The sequence below is a fragment of the Mangifera indica genome, chromosome 13, assembly GCF_011075055.1.
Source record: "Mangifera indica cultivar Alphonso chromosome 13, CATAS_Mindica_2.1, whole genome shotgun sequence".
Classification (NCBI taxonomy): Eukaryota; Viridiplantae; Streptophyta; class Magnoliopsida; order Sapindales; family Anacardiaceae; genus Mangifera; species Mangifera indica.
Genome location: NC_058149.1, coordinates 10,588,299 through 10,603,955, shown reverse-complemented (window position 1 = coordinate 10,603,955; position 15,657 = coordinate 10,588,299). Strand labels below are relative to the sequence as shown.

Sequence of the window (15,657 nt, the reverse complement as noted above, 5' to 3'; positions counted from 1 at the left end):
ATGGGAGATTTGATTCTGCAAATTTTGAATGATTTTGATGAGGAATAGGGGCTTCAATTTATGCATTAGGTTAGTGAATTGGTTTTCGTGGCCGATGAACAAGGTGGTGTCGGAAGCTATAACATTCTAGTGGAGTGAAATTTTAAATGATTTTAATGAATAATAGGGGGCTTAAGTTCATGCATTAGGTTGGCGAATTGGTTTTCATGGCTGATGAGAAAGGTGGTGTTGGAAGCTATAACATTTAAGTGGATGAAATTTTGAATGACTTTGATGAAGAATAAGGGCTTCAGTTTATGCATTGGGTTGGCAAATTCGTTTTCATAGTCAATGAGCAAGGCAGTGTTGAAAGCTATAACATTTTAGTGGATTGAACTTAGTGATGGAGACACAGTGGTGGAAATAGTGATAGCAATTTAAGCATGAAAAGGGGTTTTGGAATGCATATCAATTCAAAGGCAAATGTCACTTTAAGGCAAAAATTGACTTTCATTCAGAAAAGGAAATGGAAAGAGTTAGGTAATTTAGTCAAAGGTTTATAAGTCCCTCTGGATTCTACCTTAAGTGTAAGGAGAAATATATTAGGAACATGTTAATGTTGTATATTTTAGTCTATTTCCCTTGTATTTTGATAAAAAGGAAAGAAGAAATAATATAATGAGCTTTTGCAAGGGAGAAGAGCTGGCAAATGCCACAAAATGAACAAAATAGGCATTAAGTAGGAATGGGCCACAAACACATTAAGGTTTTTCAAGAGATAAAAAAATCAAAGGTTTGAAGCATTTGCATCTTAGGCAACCATCAACACAACAACCATCGTCACCAACTCAGGAAAATTAAAAAAAAAAAAAAAAGATATCTTATAAACATTTGGACATAAATCAAAGAAACCCCAAAAAATCCCCCCAAAACGCAACGATTGAAAGGGTATATAGCAATAATTGGTAATTTTACTACATAATAAGGATATTTAAGTAATTTCACAAGTACATAAATAAATAATAACAAAAGTCAATTCATAAGAGTCTTACAATAACTATAGACTTTACTGCTCTGTATCTGATAACGATGTTGAGTTTTAACTGGAAATGGCCAAGTGTTTTTGAACCAAACTTTGGTGGAAAAATTTAATTCATTTTTTTTTAAAACATTGAATGTACTTAGTATACATCTTTTTAAAGTGTCTTTGAAAAAATATTATAAATAATTTTTAAACTTTAAAATCTTTTTTATATACCTTTATTATATTATCATTTTATTTTAAAATATATATAATTTATATCAGTAATATTTATCTTATCATCTGATAAATTTATTATATTATATTAATTTGATATTTTTTAAGATATATATTATTTTTTATTTATATTATATTATATATATTGTATATTAAGGGATATTAATACCCATGATTTAATATATTTATATCATGAGGAATTCCAATGCAAATACGCTGAATCTTAATGTTGACTCCAAATATTACAGGAGGCTTTAAAAAATTTTGACACACACAAAAGCCAAAGTGGCTCAGAAACTAATAACTGCTATCCACCGCTGTGCTTGACAGGGACAGTGAACCGTAATTTAGAATACACTTTATATTATATAATGAAAATTAAATAAATTATGATTATTAATATTGTTTAATTTAGTGGGAAGAATCGTGTAAGGTGATGCGTCGAATTGTTTAATACTGTCTGACACATGCCACAATTCACTCTCACCGGCTCACTATCTGAAACTGGCCAACAGGATCTGCTTGGATATATATTATTTTCAACAATTTGCAACTTCCCAGTTCTTACTTTCCCTTCAATTCCTACTTTTTAATCTAACTTTTCCATTAAAAAATATCCTAATCATGCCAAACTGCTAACTGCAAACTATAAAGTCTGTTGCTTGCGTTTTACTGTTGCTTTTTTAGTGTTTTCACTGTTCTTTTGGGTTAGTTTTTAGTTGTGTTTCTGAAACTGGTTTCATTTTTCATCATGCATGGCAAATCTTGAGCTTTTTGCTAGCTGAAGAGATTATATTTTGAGAAAAATCATTTCTTGGGTTCTTTTCTAGTTTTCACCAAACTTAGATGTTTCTGGGTTTGGCGTTAAACTCCCTTGACATTGCTTTTGTCGTACCGTTTGTGGGTCTTTTGGTAATGTGACATCTAATCTTGTACTTGCTTCAAGCTATCAATCATTCTCTTAAACTTATTTTTTTATCGTTATATTTTATTACTTGCTTTAATTTCTTCATCATCATTGACGTTGAGGTGGTTGGCTTTGAGATTTGGTGTTTATGGGATGGGGATGGGGAGGCCAATGATTCTCCAGTTGCTGAAGCTATGTGTCATTGGCTTTGCTTTCAGTGTTCAAGGATCTGCAGGTAATTTTTACCTTTTTCACTGATTTTGTTTTCTTCCCCTAAAATTTGAAATAATATGATCTGAATCAGTTGATTTGATGATTATATTATTTGTGGAATTCTTATTATTTATTTATTTTTACGTTCAATCAACAATTGGATGATCTGGGTTGAAGAGATTTCGCTTGTATTGTTTATGAGTAATGTGGAGAAGCTGAACTTTTGTTCAATATAATAATCAAGGTCTAGGTTAATTTGATCAACTGGGTAAAAGGGATTTTGATTTTGGCATCTACTTAATCTGATAACATTTCTTGGCAGAATTTTGGCATCTACTTAATCTGTACCTTTAGCTGATGCATTCTGCATCTACTTTCTTAGAGTCTAAAAAGTTCAGTTACTTGAATCCCAGCTCATTCTTAAAATGGCTTCGACTGAGTAATGTTTTCAGCTGAGCCTTCATCAGGGCAGAAGGTTTTTTTTTTTTTTGGATGGCATTAGCTGCTTTTAGCTGTTTTACCTTCGCCTCATATTTTAGTTTTTGATGGCTGAGCAAATTTGGAGTTTTGGCTCAGTAGTGATAAGTAAGATTTGAATCTCATCTTCCTACAATCCTTCCTTCTTCAGTCTACGTTTGAAGTTTTCTACTTCTCTTCTTTGCAATAATTTTCATTTTATTGGCTCCTGATGTCCGTAAGGCAATAATCATCAGTGGAGGCATGAAGCAGAAAATTTTTCTTCTTGAGAACAGTCTCAAGAACTAAATTCCTGTATTTTCGTTTAGTGACGCTTACAGAAGTGAAATGTTTCCCCTTAAAACTAAAGTTGCTATAAACTAAAACACATTATGAACTTTTTTTCCTCTGATCCAATAGTTAGAAATTTTATATTTCTTGGAATTGCTGAGACAAGTTTTGGTTATAAGCTTTAAAATGCTATAAATCTATTCCACAACATTATTAGATAGATTATAGAGATTAGGAATTATTAAGTTATTGCTTGCTTGCAAAAATTTGTGCACTAAAAACTTTTATTTTTCTTTCATTCAGGGTTTTATATCTCTCCCTCTCCGGCATTTCTTTCTGTGATTCCTCCTATAGAAGGAACACCTGGTAATTCATTGAGAAGTGATGCCCCAAGCTCAGCATCTCACCCGAATGGTAACTTTCTAAAACCTGGCTCTGTTAAACTTGGAACCGATCTTCAGATTTCTTGATGAAGCTTCTGGTTTGATCCAGGGTCAAATTTACACTCTCCTGCAATACCTCCTATGGCATCACCTCAAGTTCCCAAAATGGTTTCTGGGCTTGCACCTTCCTTGTCACCAAGTACTTCAGTAGAGTTGCCACCATACAGTACTGCTCCTCCACCCATAGTCTTTCAAGGACGTGAACCATCCTTGTCACCGAGCACTCCCTTAGTTTCACCTCCAGTTACTACGGCTACTCCATCTTTGGCACCTAGTATTTCAGCAGTGCCAACACCACCATCTTTGACACCAAGTATTCCAGCAGTACTGACACCACCCAATATGGCTCCACCACCATTAATTGTCCATGGACAAGTACCATCTATGCTGCCAAATGGTCCTCCAGGGAAGGCACCAGTTAGAAAGAGTCCTGTCTCAGTATCAACTGCTCCAGGTACAGAACTTATTGGGGTGTTTTGAAGTCTTATTGAACTTGGCATTTCCTGGACCAACTTCATCTTTTTCATTGTCGGTTTCAGTTGCTACCCCTTTGAAGGGTTCACCACAACCTTCACCATTGATCCCTGCAAGAATACCAGAAGCTTTGCCACCAATTACTCATGAAAGAAATGCATCAAATGATAAGGCTCCCACCACAGAGCCAACCGGTCCAGGTATACAAATATGTTAGTATTAAGTTATCATAATATCTCGAGTAGATCTTGTTTTAATTTAGCTTCCATTTTCATTCTTTCCCAAAACAATATAGTAGTTTCATTGCCAACATGGATATCAAGACAAAAGTCACCAATGGTCCACACAAATATTCCAAGAATGACACTGTTAAGAACCTACACAAACCAACCTGATATGAACAATACTGACAATAAGAGGTGACAGCTACTATCAAGCCCCAATAAGCTAGAGCTTACCGAAAACCTTATAGAATATTTTTCCCTTTCCTTTTTTTACCTCTTTTTTATGCTTGCTTATTTTATAACTAACCATACAGGTTTTATAACTTCCTAATCCCATTTATTTCGCCAAAATGTTATCATAATCAATATTATCCTAATTAATTATTATTTTAATCAATATTATTAATTAATATTATTATCCTAATCCTAACATATCAATATTATACTAATGAACTATTATCTTAATTAATTAGTATCATAATCAATATTATTAATTGTCATTATTATTACAATAAAACTACGTGTATACACTTTTGAATTCACAAATGAATATATAGATTATATGTCATTATATAATCGGGTGTTACTTTATATTTATTTTAACTCAGTCATATAATAACACATTGTCTGTGTATGCAATTGTGTACTCAAAAGTGTGTACATATAACATTACTCTTATTATTATCTCAACCATAGATATCATCCCCATTTTATTGCACATATATTTCCTTGAAGTTTCTGGTTTGATGATGCAGTACCAGTTCCATCACCAACTGGAAAAATTCCGAAAAATTCACCTGCTATCCACCCAATTATGCCTGGAGAGTCTCCATCTATTCTACCAGGTGCCACTTACTTGATAATTGTATCATGAATTTCAAAGTTCCATTGGCTGAATGAAAGATTTGGTGTCCAATTTACTGAAAATATATTCAAAAGAATATTGGGAGTACTTATGAGTAAACAAGGTAGCTTTGGAACATATATATTGGTTTAACCAGTTATAGTAACCTTATTGTATTGAGACAGGAAAGTAGGCAATGTGGGCATATACCACACTTTTTTTATGCAGCCCAGTGCCAATCAATGAACATTTATGAAAAACGACCTTGTTCTTCTATTTTCTCATTTGTTTTCTTTTTCAAAAATTTTGCAATAGACCTGTGGTATTCTGAAAATAATTTTGGTCATTTTAATACAGTCCTCTGCTTGGCCATTATTTGTTTGCAATCACAGATGAAATCAGTATTAAATCATCTTCAATTGATTTCAGATGGTGATGATTTCATATTTACAAAATAATTGTTTATTTGGTTCCCCATATGAGATTGCAGATCCTGCTGTTCCTCCTCCATCAGTACCACCCTCAAGCATTGACAGGAAAAAAGATGGAGTACCAGCTGCTGAACCTCCATATGAAATACCCAAGCCATTACCACCTGTGAGCAGTTCCCCAACTAAAGGTACACTCTAAATCTTAAACGATTTAGCCAAATCATTGCCGTGAAGTATGCTAATCAAGACTATGAAGCTTCTTTTGAAATGCTAAAAAAGTTCTTTTTGGCTGTAGCGCCTTCCACACAAATCCATGAGATATTCTAATGATTCTCCTGTTAATATTTCTTCTCCTAAATCTCCTAAAAGTACAGGATTTCAGGCTCCTACATCTTCACCTTCAGCCTCATTTCATAAGCATCATCAGAGGAGGAACAAAATTGTCAGCTCTTCTCCTCCGTCATATTATATTTCTCCTACCACTTCAATACAACAAGGTTTAGTATTTATACCCTATGACTTGCCCCAACTTAATATCTGATTAGGGTAATGTTATGTTTTTAAATGAATTTCCAGTTTACCTTTTGACTGTTTCATTTAGGTCCGGCAGTCCCTCCTGCATATGTTCCTATTAGCAGGAGAAGGCACCATGCTCCTTCACCCATTAATCAAGGTACCTGACTTATGAATGCTATTGTTTTTCTTTGAGACCAGATCCTGAGGAGTGAAACAACATTGCATTCAACTTTCAAATTTCTAACTGCCTTGAAATTTCTTTAGTTTACCCATTGCATCCCCCTTCTCCTTCATCAGTCAGTCATGTACCAGCTGCTCCTTCACCATCTCCAATTGTGCCATCTGTCCAAATTGAAAGTAAGGAAAAACTCATGTCACTGTCTTTTTTATTTTTTATCTTGACGCTGAAAATTCATATTTCATTTGTTGTCTGCTTAATAACTGATTTTGCAATACATGTGCATTTCCAAGTGCCTGCTTTCCCTCCTAAAGTTTCTCCTTCTAGGCCTTCAACAAGGAATCCAAAAGTGTCGGTTCTGCCACCTATTCATGCATTACCACCCCCACCTCCTAATGAAGGTATGCAACCCTATTTTCTATTGACTTTGGAACTCCTAGTGTTCCTGATTTTCACTATTATAAATCTCACTAAATCTAACACAGATTGATTGCATCTGTAGATTGTTCAACAACTATTTGCACAGAACCATATACAAATACTCCTCCTGGCTCACCATGTGGCTGTGTCTGGCCCATGCAAGTTGGACTGCGTCTTAGTGTTGCACTGTATACTTTCTTTCCTTTGGTGTCAGAGCTAGCTACAGAAATTGCTTCTGGGGTTTTTATGAGACAAAGTCAGGTACGAATTATGGGAGCCAATGCTGCAAGTCAACAACCTGAGAAGACAGTTGTCCTTATCGATTTGGTACCCCTTGGAGAAAAATTTGACAATACCACAGCATTATTGACTTATCACAGATTTTTTCACAAACAAATCCTTATAAAATCTTCATACTTTGGTGATTATGAAGTATTATATGTGCGCTATCCTGGTATTATAGTATTCCATCTCTTGGTTATCTTTTTCATTTTCTTTTATAAATATGATCTAGGTATTAATATAGAAATAATGCTTTTACAGGTTTACCTCCGTCACCGCCTTCAGCATCTTCTGACATAACAATAATTGATGACGGGCCATATTCTGGAAATAATGGCAGGGCAATAAAGCCTGAAGGGGTCAATGTACCAAAGAGACAAAAAAAACATGGACTTAGCGGTGGCACAATTGCTATTGTTGTTCTGTCAGCCTTTGTAGCCATTGTTTTATGTTCTGCCGTTGCTTGGCTTTTATTGTTTAAATATAGAAATTATGTTAGTCAAAGGGTGGCAGCTCCACAGACTTTGCAAGCATCCCATGCTAAAGGATCAGGTAATACTAATTTCTATAAAACCAAGCCCTATTTGTTCAGTCAGTTGTATTGACTAGAGCCTTTAATAGATCAGATTGTTCAAGATGTGTCTAATATATAGATTGGAGAGTTTTGCATGATAAGTTGCTTCATGTGGGTTGACCTGGCAAGCTATTCTTGTCTAATTAAGTATGCAGTTAACTTTTTCTTATGTTCTTAGTCTTAATTGTAGTGATATGGAGTGCATCGGATCCATCCATTTATTGTTTTTCTCTTTCAGATGATAGGAAAAAGCATAAATTTGCAGGTGCTGCTGGGTCAATGATTGGCAGTGGTCTTGATTCTGCTTCCCTATCTTTTGGATCTAGCATTGCAACATATACAGGATCTGCTAAGACTTTTACTGCAAATGACATAGAGAAAGCCACTGACAATTTTGATTCTTCAAGAATACTTGGGGAAGGTGGATTTGGGCGTGTTTATAGTGGTGTTCTTGAAGATGAAACCAAAGTGGCTGTTAAAGTTCTAAAGAGAGATGATCAGCAAGGAGGCCGGGAGTTCTTGGCTGAAGTTGAGATGCTTAGTCGCTTGCATCACAGAAATTTGGTCAAGTTGATTGGTATATGCATTGAGGAGCATGCCCGCTGCTTGGTTTACGAACTCATCCCAAATGGCAGTGTTGAATCTCATTTACATGGTAGTATTTTTTGGGTTTATGCATTTAGTCTTTTTTTAACCAAAAAAAGCAAGTTCTTGTCACATGGTTTTGGTTATATCCTTTTTTTTTCTTGGTTTTCAGGAGTTGACAGGGAATCTGCTCCCCTTGGTTGGGATGCTCGCTTAAAGATTGCACTTGGTTCTGCTCGTGGTCTAGCTTATCTGCATGAGGATTCAAGCCCTCGAGTCATACACAGGGACTTCAAGTCCAGCAACATCTTGTTGGAACGTGATTTCACTCCAAAAGTATCTGACTTCGGTTTGGCTCGAACTGCCTTGGACGAGGAAAGTAGACACATATCAACACGTGTAATGGGAACCTTTGGGTATGCAATTCTCTCTCTGGCAATATTTTATTCACAGGGTCAGACATATTACATGGATGGCAGTATAAAGATATTTCGTTGTTCATATGCGTGCCATACATTAATTTATGATTGTTAGAAGGAATGATAATTTTGTAGAATAGACATAAGTTTAACCACCTCTGGAAAATAAATACCTATAGTGTCTTCCTACTAACTAAATTAATATGAAATTTTCTATATAAGGGTTCAGCTTAATAATTTGAAGCACAACTAGAATTCCTTGTCTTCAATAAGTAGCTTTTCAAGAAATCAATTTAGAGTAAGGAATATGTCATCCATTGCCAAGCCATTATAACCACTGGAGTATACATCAGTTGCTTTTGTTTGATCATTGAATGCCATTTAAGCATTTTCCAGTTAATGCGGAGCAACATTATAAGGTCATCTGTTGGGTTGTTTTAGTTCCTTGTTTAATTTGAAATGTGCCAGGTATGTGGCTCCTGAGTATGCAATGACGGGCCATCTTCTTGTGAAGAGTGACGTTTACAGCTATGGTGTAGTCCTCCTTGAGCTCCTAACTGGAAGAAAACCGGTAGACATGTCACAGCTTCCTGGCCAAGAGAATCTAGTGGCATGGGCCCGTCCGCTCCTCACAAGCAGAGAAGGTTTGGAAACAATCATCGATCCATCACTTGGATCCGATGTACCGTTTGATAGCATTGCCAAAGTGGCAGCTATCGCTTCAATGTGTGTACAACCAGAAGTACAACACCGTCCTTTCATGGGCGAGGTTGTGCAGGCCCTAAAATTAGTATGTAATGAATGTGATGAGGCAAAGGAAGTGGGTTCAAGAAGTTCTAGCAGTGATAACTTGTCCATTGATTTGGCTGAAAGGGCCAGTACAACCTCAGGACAACTGCCAAATCCTTTGCATAGTCGTTACTCGGTTGCTGACTACAATCTGGGCATTGACTCTGAGAGGGGACTTCCAGTATCAGGGCTATTCAGTTCATCTGCAAGATTCATCAAGGAGGAATCCAGTTCGTTTAGGAGATGCTTGAGTTCAGGTCCGGCAAGAATAGGAAGGGGCAAACAGTTCTGGCAAAGAGTTTCCGCAGGTAGTGTGAGTGAACATGGTGGTGCATTCAGGTTATGGCCAAGCTCATATTGAGTTCTGAAGTATAATTTTGTGCAGACTGAATTCCTCAGTAAAAACAGTCATTAAGTAAATGGAAATGAGTAAGATGATGGGGGCTGCAGATTTGTGCAAGCATAACAAGATGTGAAAGGTGGAATGAGAATGAAAATAGATAGAGAAAGATATAGGAATGAATTTGTTACTCAATTGTACAGAATAATGTTGTGTACATTATATTAAGTATCAATTTGGATAATAATAATGATATGTCGATTGAGTATTACTGTATCATTAATTTAAAATCATCTAATCATACGATGATATATCATCATTCAAACTCAAATTAATGCTTAATTTAAGTTCATAGAATTTTGTCAAATATGAAATGTATCATGAAATGGAAAGAGTAGGAAAATTTTTTCAAGTAATTATGCCTTTTATATATTTCTGTTACTTCATGTCATCTGATTAAGGCCAAATGATCATGTCCCACCTTATGTTTGATGAAATGCTCATTCACACCTTTTAGGTTTGAAATAGATAAATTTTCACCTATCAGTTAAATCAACTATTAATTTTAATGGTCAAAAGACATTTATATAATTTTTTCTAAATATTATTATATGACATATAAGTAAGGGTGTAAGTATAAGTTTTCAAAACTTACTCTTTTATTTTGTTTCAAAAATTATCATATCTCATATATTTTAAAAAATATATATATATATATATATATATATATATAATTATAATAGTTTAAAATAATACTAACATTTCTAATTCATTGAATTCTATTTTACCCTTTTATTAAGCAAAAATACTCATTTTTCCTATTCCTAAGCAAAAATGCTCATTTTTCCTATTTTTAAGCAAAAATACCCTAATTATTTTTAAATATCAAAATTACTCTTCACCACATCTATATAAACTCTTTCTCTCGCTCTCATTACATACACTTCTTATATCACTTAAACACTTACTCTCACTCTCATTTTTACTTAATATCAATTGCTATAGGTTCGTTCAGAAGGAAGAAGTTCGTATTTCTGAATTTGAATCGAAAAAAATCAATTCGTGAAAAAAAAGTATTTATATGAATCTTAGCTCAAAACTTAATTTTATTTATTAAATCTAGTTTGTATGTCATGTAAAGGAGACATTTAGATATTTGATAATAATTTAGGGATTAAATGAAATGTTAAAAAAATATGAGAGACATTTTGATATTACACAATATATAAAAGATTTAAATAACATGTTAAAAATAAACAGATATATTGAAATACCCTATAATGTTAACAATAAAAAAATTACTCAAAAATATGAAAAAAACATATTTGAATTTCGAAAACTACATGCTCTTAGGAACGAAAAAGTTGAAAAATCGATCTGAAATTTCATAATTACATTGTAAAATGTGTCTTAAAAAACACAACTAAAGAGACAGATGTCAAATTTGAAAACTATATATCAAAAAAGTCTAGTCCAATCATAAATAAACTCAAAATCATAAAAACTAAAAATTCTAAATTTGAAAAACAAAAAAACTATATAATACAAACTGAAAAAGTTTTATTTGGGCCTCCAAATTGGGCACAATCGACAAAGTGGTTGTCGTTATAAAGCTCAAAACGCGTTTAAAATGTTTTAGAATTTCCCAATTTATAAACACCTCAAACTTGTTTTAGAATTTATGGAAACCATTAAAAATTTTCACTATTACCTTTAAAATGTTAAAAAATTATAATTTATTTTAAACACACAAAAAAAATATATTGATATTTTTATTTATATTTATATCAATAATATTTTTTTATTTTCAATTAAAATTAATATAAATCAAAAGTATAAAATTATTTAATAAACCTTGTAGGGCATAATGTTATGAATAATATTATGAGTATATATTTTTTGTACATAAATATGCATATACATAGATATATCATTATGTAATTAAATATTATTTTATTAATTAATTTAAAATTATTCAATTATATTATAATATATTTATATATATATATATAAATTTATATACCAAAATTATGAATATATAATTTTATTATAATGATATTTAGTTGGATGGTTTTTTTTTTTTTTTAATCTTTTCAATATTTTTATACAAAATTTAGCACATAAATGTGAGAACACGGAATTTGATGTGCCGCCGAAGCACTGAATTATACTTCTACTCACCTCACATGGGTTCCTACATACACAGAAGATACCTCTTAGCAGTCGGCTCTCGGACTCAGAACTCAGGCGCTTTAACTCACTCCACACCCGCCAAGTAGAGAGATCTATTTCTGAAGCGCCGTTTGCCATGGTAAAAACCTTATAATTGACCATACTTCTGCCTAAATTGTTAGCTGAAAGAATGCTCTGGTTTTTTTTTTTTTTTTTGTATTTTAATTTCTGATCGCGTTTTTGTTTTGAAGGCTCCAAAACCTATTACAAGTCCAGTGCCGGAAGCTTGGTACCCTACCGTATCTGTGTTCATGCTTTCGTTCGGTCTTCTCGTCACTGCTTCATTCTTCATGTAAGCTCGACCCCCTCTCAGATCAATTCTTCTTTCTTTTTATTTTTGTCGTTTAATTCTAAAAGCCAATCGAGCACGTTTATTGGTGTTTTTTTTTTTTTGCTTTCTTGTTTTATTTTGATTTTGAAAATGTATCACTTTTAGGTATATTGCACTTGATTTGTTTATATTTGTACATCTGGACTGACTGGGAGGTAGTCATATTCATGGGATTCTCGTTTATGATTCTAATTAACCATGGAATCGATAGAATTTTGATTGAATTAGGGCTTAATTGTCGTATTATTGCTTTTTGGGGGGATTAGGATAGCATCCATCAGTTTTTTTTTTAATTTTAGTTCTTAAGTAAATCTAACAATCAGATGTCTCGATAAGCGCTGTTATATTTAAATTTACTGTAAACGAAATAAGCCAATAGCTTTTTTCTATATTTTAAAGGATTGGCTTGGTTTCCCGTAGAATTTTAGTTTTGCTGTTTCTACATTATGTAATGTTAAATGCACAATCCATTTCGAAATGGGACACTGGAACTCTTGGACCCTGGTCATAACAGCATGGATACAGTGAATCTAAGAATATAAATTTTAAATTTTGTGTGCCTGGAGTCATAATGGTTACTACCTTTGAATTGCCTCTAGTTGAATAGATGAACTTGCAAATCATTTGCTTTAACAAATGAAGATAAAAGAAACACTTGAAATTTTCTAGAGGGTTAAATTGATCTTAGCTGTTGCTATAAGGAGATTATATGTTGATGCTTTGTCTGTTGGTTATGTTTAACCACTTTGGTTTTATTTCTTCATATGTTACAAAGATGTAGGATCATGACCTGTACAGTTTTTGGCCGTCATGTTCTACCAGAGTTATCTCATTGGCACCATTTATTTTGTCAGGTCAAACATATTTTTCTTTGTTTTCATCATTTGCTGTGTGATTAGGATAATTCGATACTGGGGATAAAGTCCTTCTAAAGTGCATCGCTTGTGCATTTTTGCTTTCATTGTGCGGTTAAGCTTCTATTGCTTTTTTATAGGACTTGCACAAGTTCTACTGCTTTTTTTTTTATTTTTTTTCGTTTGATTTTTCTGCTTGAAGATTTATGACATTAATTGCTGCTACATGACTTCAGTGACGCCAATCTTGTTGTTTCCTTCTTAAAGTTTTGATTTTGACAAGCTTGAACTTAGGGTTATGTTTTTCTTCTGAGCTCCACTGATTTAAATTTTCCTGTTAAAAGTATTCTTTTAATTGCATGGAAGCACTCATTGAAGGTGAAACCTAGGAGAAGCACAAGTTCATTTAACTTGGTTATTTGATAGAAATCTGGGGCAGCTTGAGATGGTGATCTTTTATTTTATATATATATATATAAAATACAAAAATGTCAGTTAGATATGATGCACCCTGTTTGAAGTTGTAGGATCAGTTGAACAACTGCTGCTGCTGATAAATCTACTGATTCTTTGTGGTAGTAGGAGCAGGGATTTTATGAGTATGAAAAGTAAATTATATGAGTTAGCTATCTTGTATCAATGCTACCTTGGATAACCATGGTAATTTATCCTGTTTAGAATTCTTGACCTGTTTTAATGTGCAAATGTTAGAGGCTCCATTGCCATCGCCTGTTTCTCTGGGCTTCTTAAATCTAAACTTCAAAGTTGTGAATGGTTTATCTTTGTTTTTCCTCTTTTAATCTATGATAGGTGCTACGTGTCATTTGCAGTTATGAAGCAACCTCTTCTAGGCAAAACCGCATTCTTGCCAAGGAGCTTATAACAGGAGCAATAGCATCTGTCTTCCTAGTATGTATTATCTTGTCATTTTTGTCAAAATTTGTTGACCGATTACTGGTTATTTTGTTTCATTGCTGACATCTAATCTTGATTTTCTGGTGCAGGGTTGCGGGTCCTTATTCTTGCTGCTTGCTTCTGGCATATATGTTTAATTTATAAATGTTGAACCAGTTGAAATTTTGCTTTAAGCAGGATGAAGTCATATATGAAGAATGATATGCTTGACAATTTTAGTTATAGACATTTTAGTAATTTTCATTTCTTGGGCATATAATAAAACATAAATTAAATATTCGCAATTTGCATTTGCAAAAGGGAAACAACTATAATAAATAACATACATAAATTAAACACGGACGATAAATTGAATATTCGATAATTGTATTGGTATTGAAATATATATGAACAATTCTTGTTGATAATGTGTTCTGAATGTAACAGAGGAAACTAAAAATAATTGAAATGTAGAAGATTGAAATATGATGACTGGAAGAAAAATCCTTCTAACTTTTCTTAGTCTTTATCATTAACTAAAGCAAGTAAAGAAAGGGGTGGACGCTGGTTGGAAACCATTATTATTTAATATCGTCTTATGACTTTTTACTCTCTCATTTTATATTATTTATATTTTTACGGTTAGATGTAAATTGAATTGGGTTTAAATACTCTTTGGGTTGAGTTCAGTTTGAATAAAAAATAGTTTAATTTAAATTCATTGCGTTAATATTAAAGATGGTTTAAGTTTGATTTAAGTTTATTTCGAATTTATAATTTAAATCTATGATGAATACGTAGTTTAAATTTATAATTCGTCGATAAAATGATTTTTTTAATAATTATTTAATATACTTTAAATTGAATCATAAATCTAAATTTAAAGTGAAGTGAATATCAATATCTAACTCATAAATTAAATCTAATTTAATTTAAATTTAAAAAAATTGATTTGGTTTCAAAGTAAATTAAATCTTTTAATTCAAATTAAATAAATTTGAATCAGCTTCTAAGGTTGAATTAGCTTAGTTTAAGTCCAGCAGTAAGATATTCTGACGTGTTTCCGTAATTTCCTCGAACTGTGAGGAGCGAATATTCACAATCACTTCAGGATTAACATTGTAAGGCTTTTGCAATTTAGTACTATTAAAGTACCCTTTTTGTGTTTTTGTATAAGATTCCCTGACTCACCTCCACGCCACCACCTATTTCCCTCTTCCTTCCTGACGTATTGTTTAATCCCTGCGGCCCCGCCCTCTTCAGAAGCTTCCCAATTTCCAACGTTCTCAATTCTAATACCATCAAACCAAAAATACAAATACCACTCATGTCCTTAAATAGATATTTAAATTATGTATTATATTATTTATTATTTTATATGTAATTGAAAATTATTTTATTATATTATTATATATTATATAAATATTTAATTAATTTATTATATTATATTATTTTATTTTATATTTAATTTAAAATAATTTAATTATAACTAACATAAAAATGATTAAATGACTCTTGTGAATAGTACTAGGTAATCTTATTATAAAAAATGTCAAATGACTATTCTCCACACATGGTTTGATATAAATTTAATTTCTTATTTGGTATCTATTGCAAATTGAAATATTTATTAATTTATTAAATTTTACTATTATTATAAAGAGTAAAATTATTATTTAATAAAAATATTTTAAAAAATAAAAATTTATCATATTTTCATGTC

The 15,657-nt window shown here is 32.6% G+C and overlaps 2 protein-coding genes across 5 annotated transcripts; both read left to right on the top strand.

Moving 5' to 3' along the window:
- Nucleotides 1-1,744: 1,744 nt before the first annotated feature.
- LOC123194843 (receptor-like serine/threonine-protein kinase ALE2) lies at nt 1,745-9,894 on the top strand. 4 transcript variants are annotated; one of them, XM_044608287.1, is made up of 15 exons: nt 1,745-2,149; nt 2,267-2,379; nt 3,408-3,518; nt 3,597-4,001; nt 4,081-4,221; nt 5,001-5,090; nt 5,580-5,708; nt 5,895-6,017; nt 6,122-6,193; nt 6,301-6,393; nt 6,508-6,615; nt 6,717-7,088; nt 7,178-7,468; nt 7,756-8,491; nt 8,963-9,894. In XM_044608287.1, exons 2-15 carry the CDS (start codon nt 2,298-2,300, stop codon nt 9,642-9,644), a joined length of 3,435 nt encoding a protein of 1,144 aa, XP_044464222.1. In that variant the 5' UTR covers nt 1,745-2,149; nt 2,267-2,297; the 3' UTR covers nt 9,645-9,894. The 4 variants fall into 4 exon arrangements, with proteins under 4 accessions (XP_044464222.1, XP_044464223.1, XP_044464225.1 ...); XM_044608290.1 differs by having other exon boundaries at nt 1,747-2,379; nt 7,756-8,145; nt 8,248-8,491; XM_044608289.1 differs by having other exon boundaries at nt 1,747-2,379; nt 7,729-8,145; nt 8,248-8,491.
- A 1,880-nt stretch (nt 9,895-11,774) lies between these two features.
- LOC123194309 (transmembrane protein 258-like) lies at nt 11,775-14,198 on the top strand. The gene is made up of 4 exons (XM_044607482.1): nt 11,775-11,934; nt 12,047-12,147; nt 13,871-13,949; nt 14,045-14,198. Exons 1-4 carry the CDS (start codon nt 11,932-11,934, stop codon nt 14,090-14,092), a joined length of 231 nt encoding a protein of 76 aa, XP_044463417.1. The 5' UTR covers nt 11,775-11,931; the 3' UTR covers nt 14,093-14,198.
- The last annotated feature ends 1,459 nt before the right edge of the window (nt 14,199-15,657 follow it).

Bases quoted from the DNA above. Each gene is read 5' to 3' on its own strand.
- LOC123194843 (XM_044608287.1), top strand. From the start codon at position 2,298: ATGGGGATGGGGAGGCCAATGATTCTCCAGTTGCTGAAGCTATGTGTC. The intron at 6,616-6,716 runs GTATGCAACCCT...TTGCATCTGTAG, and splicing joins ACCCCCACCTCCTAATGAAG to ATTGTTCAACAACTATTTGC. The intron at 7,469-7,755 runs GTAATACTAATT...ATAAATTTGCAG, and splicing joins ATCCCATGCTAAAGGATCAG to GTGCTGCTGGGTCAATGATT.
- LOC123194309 (XM_044607482.1), top strand. The intron at 12,148-13,870 runs GTAAGCTCGACC...TGTCATTTGCAG, and splicing joins GTCACTGCTTCATTCTTCAT to TTATGAAGCAACCTCTTCTA. The intron at 13,950-14,044 runs GTATGTATTATC...TTTCTGGTGCAG, and splicing joins CAATAGCATCTGTCTTCCTA to GGTTGCGGGTCCTTATTCTT.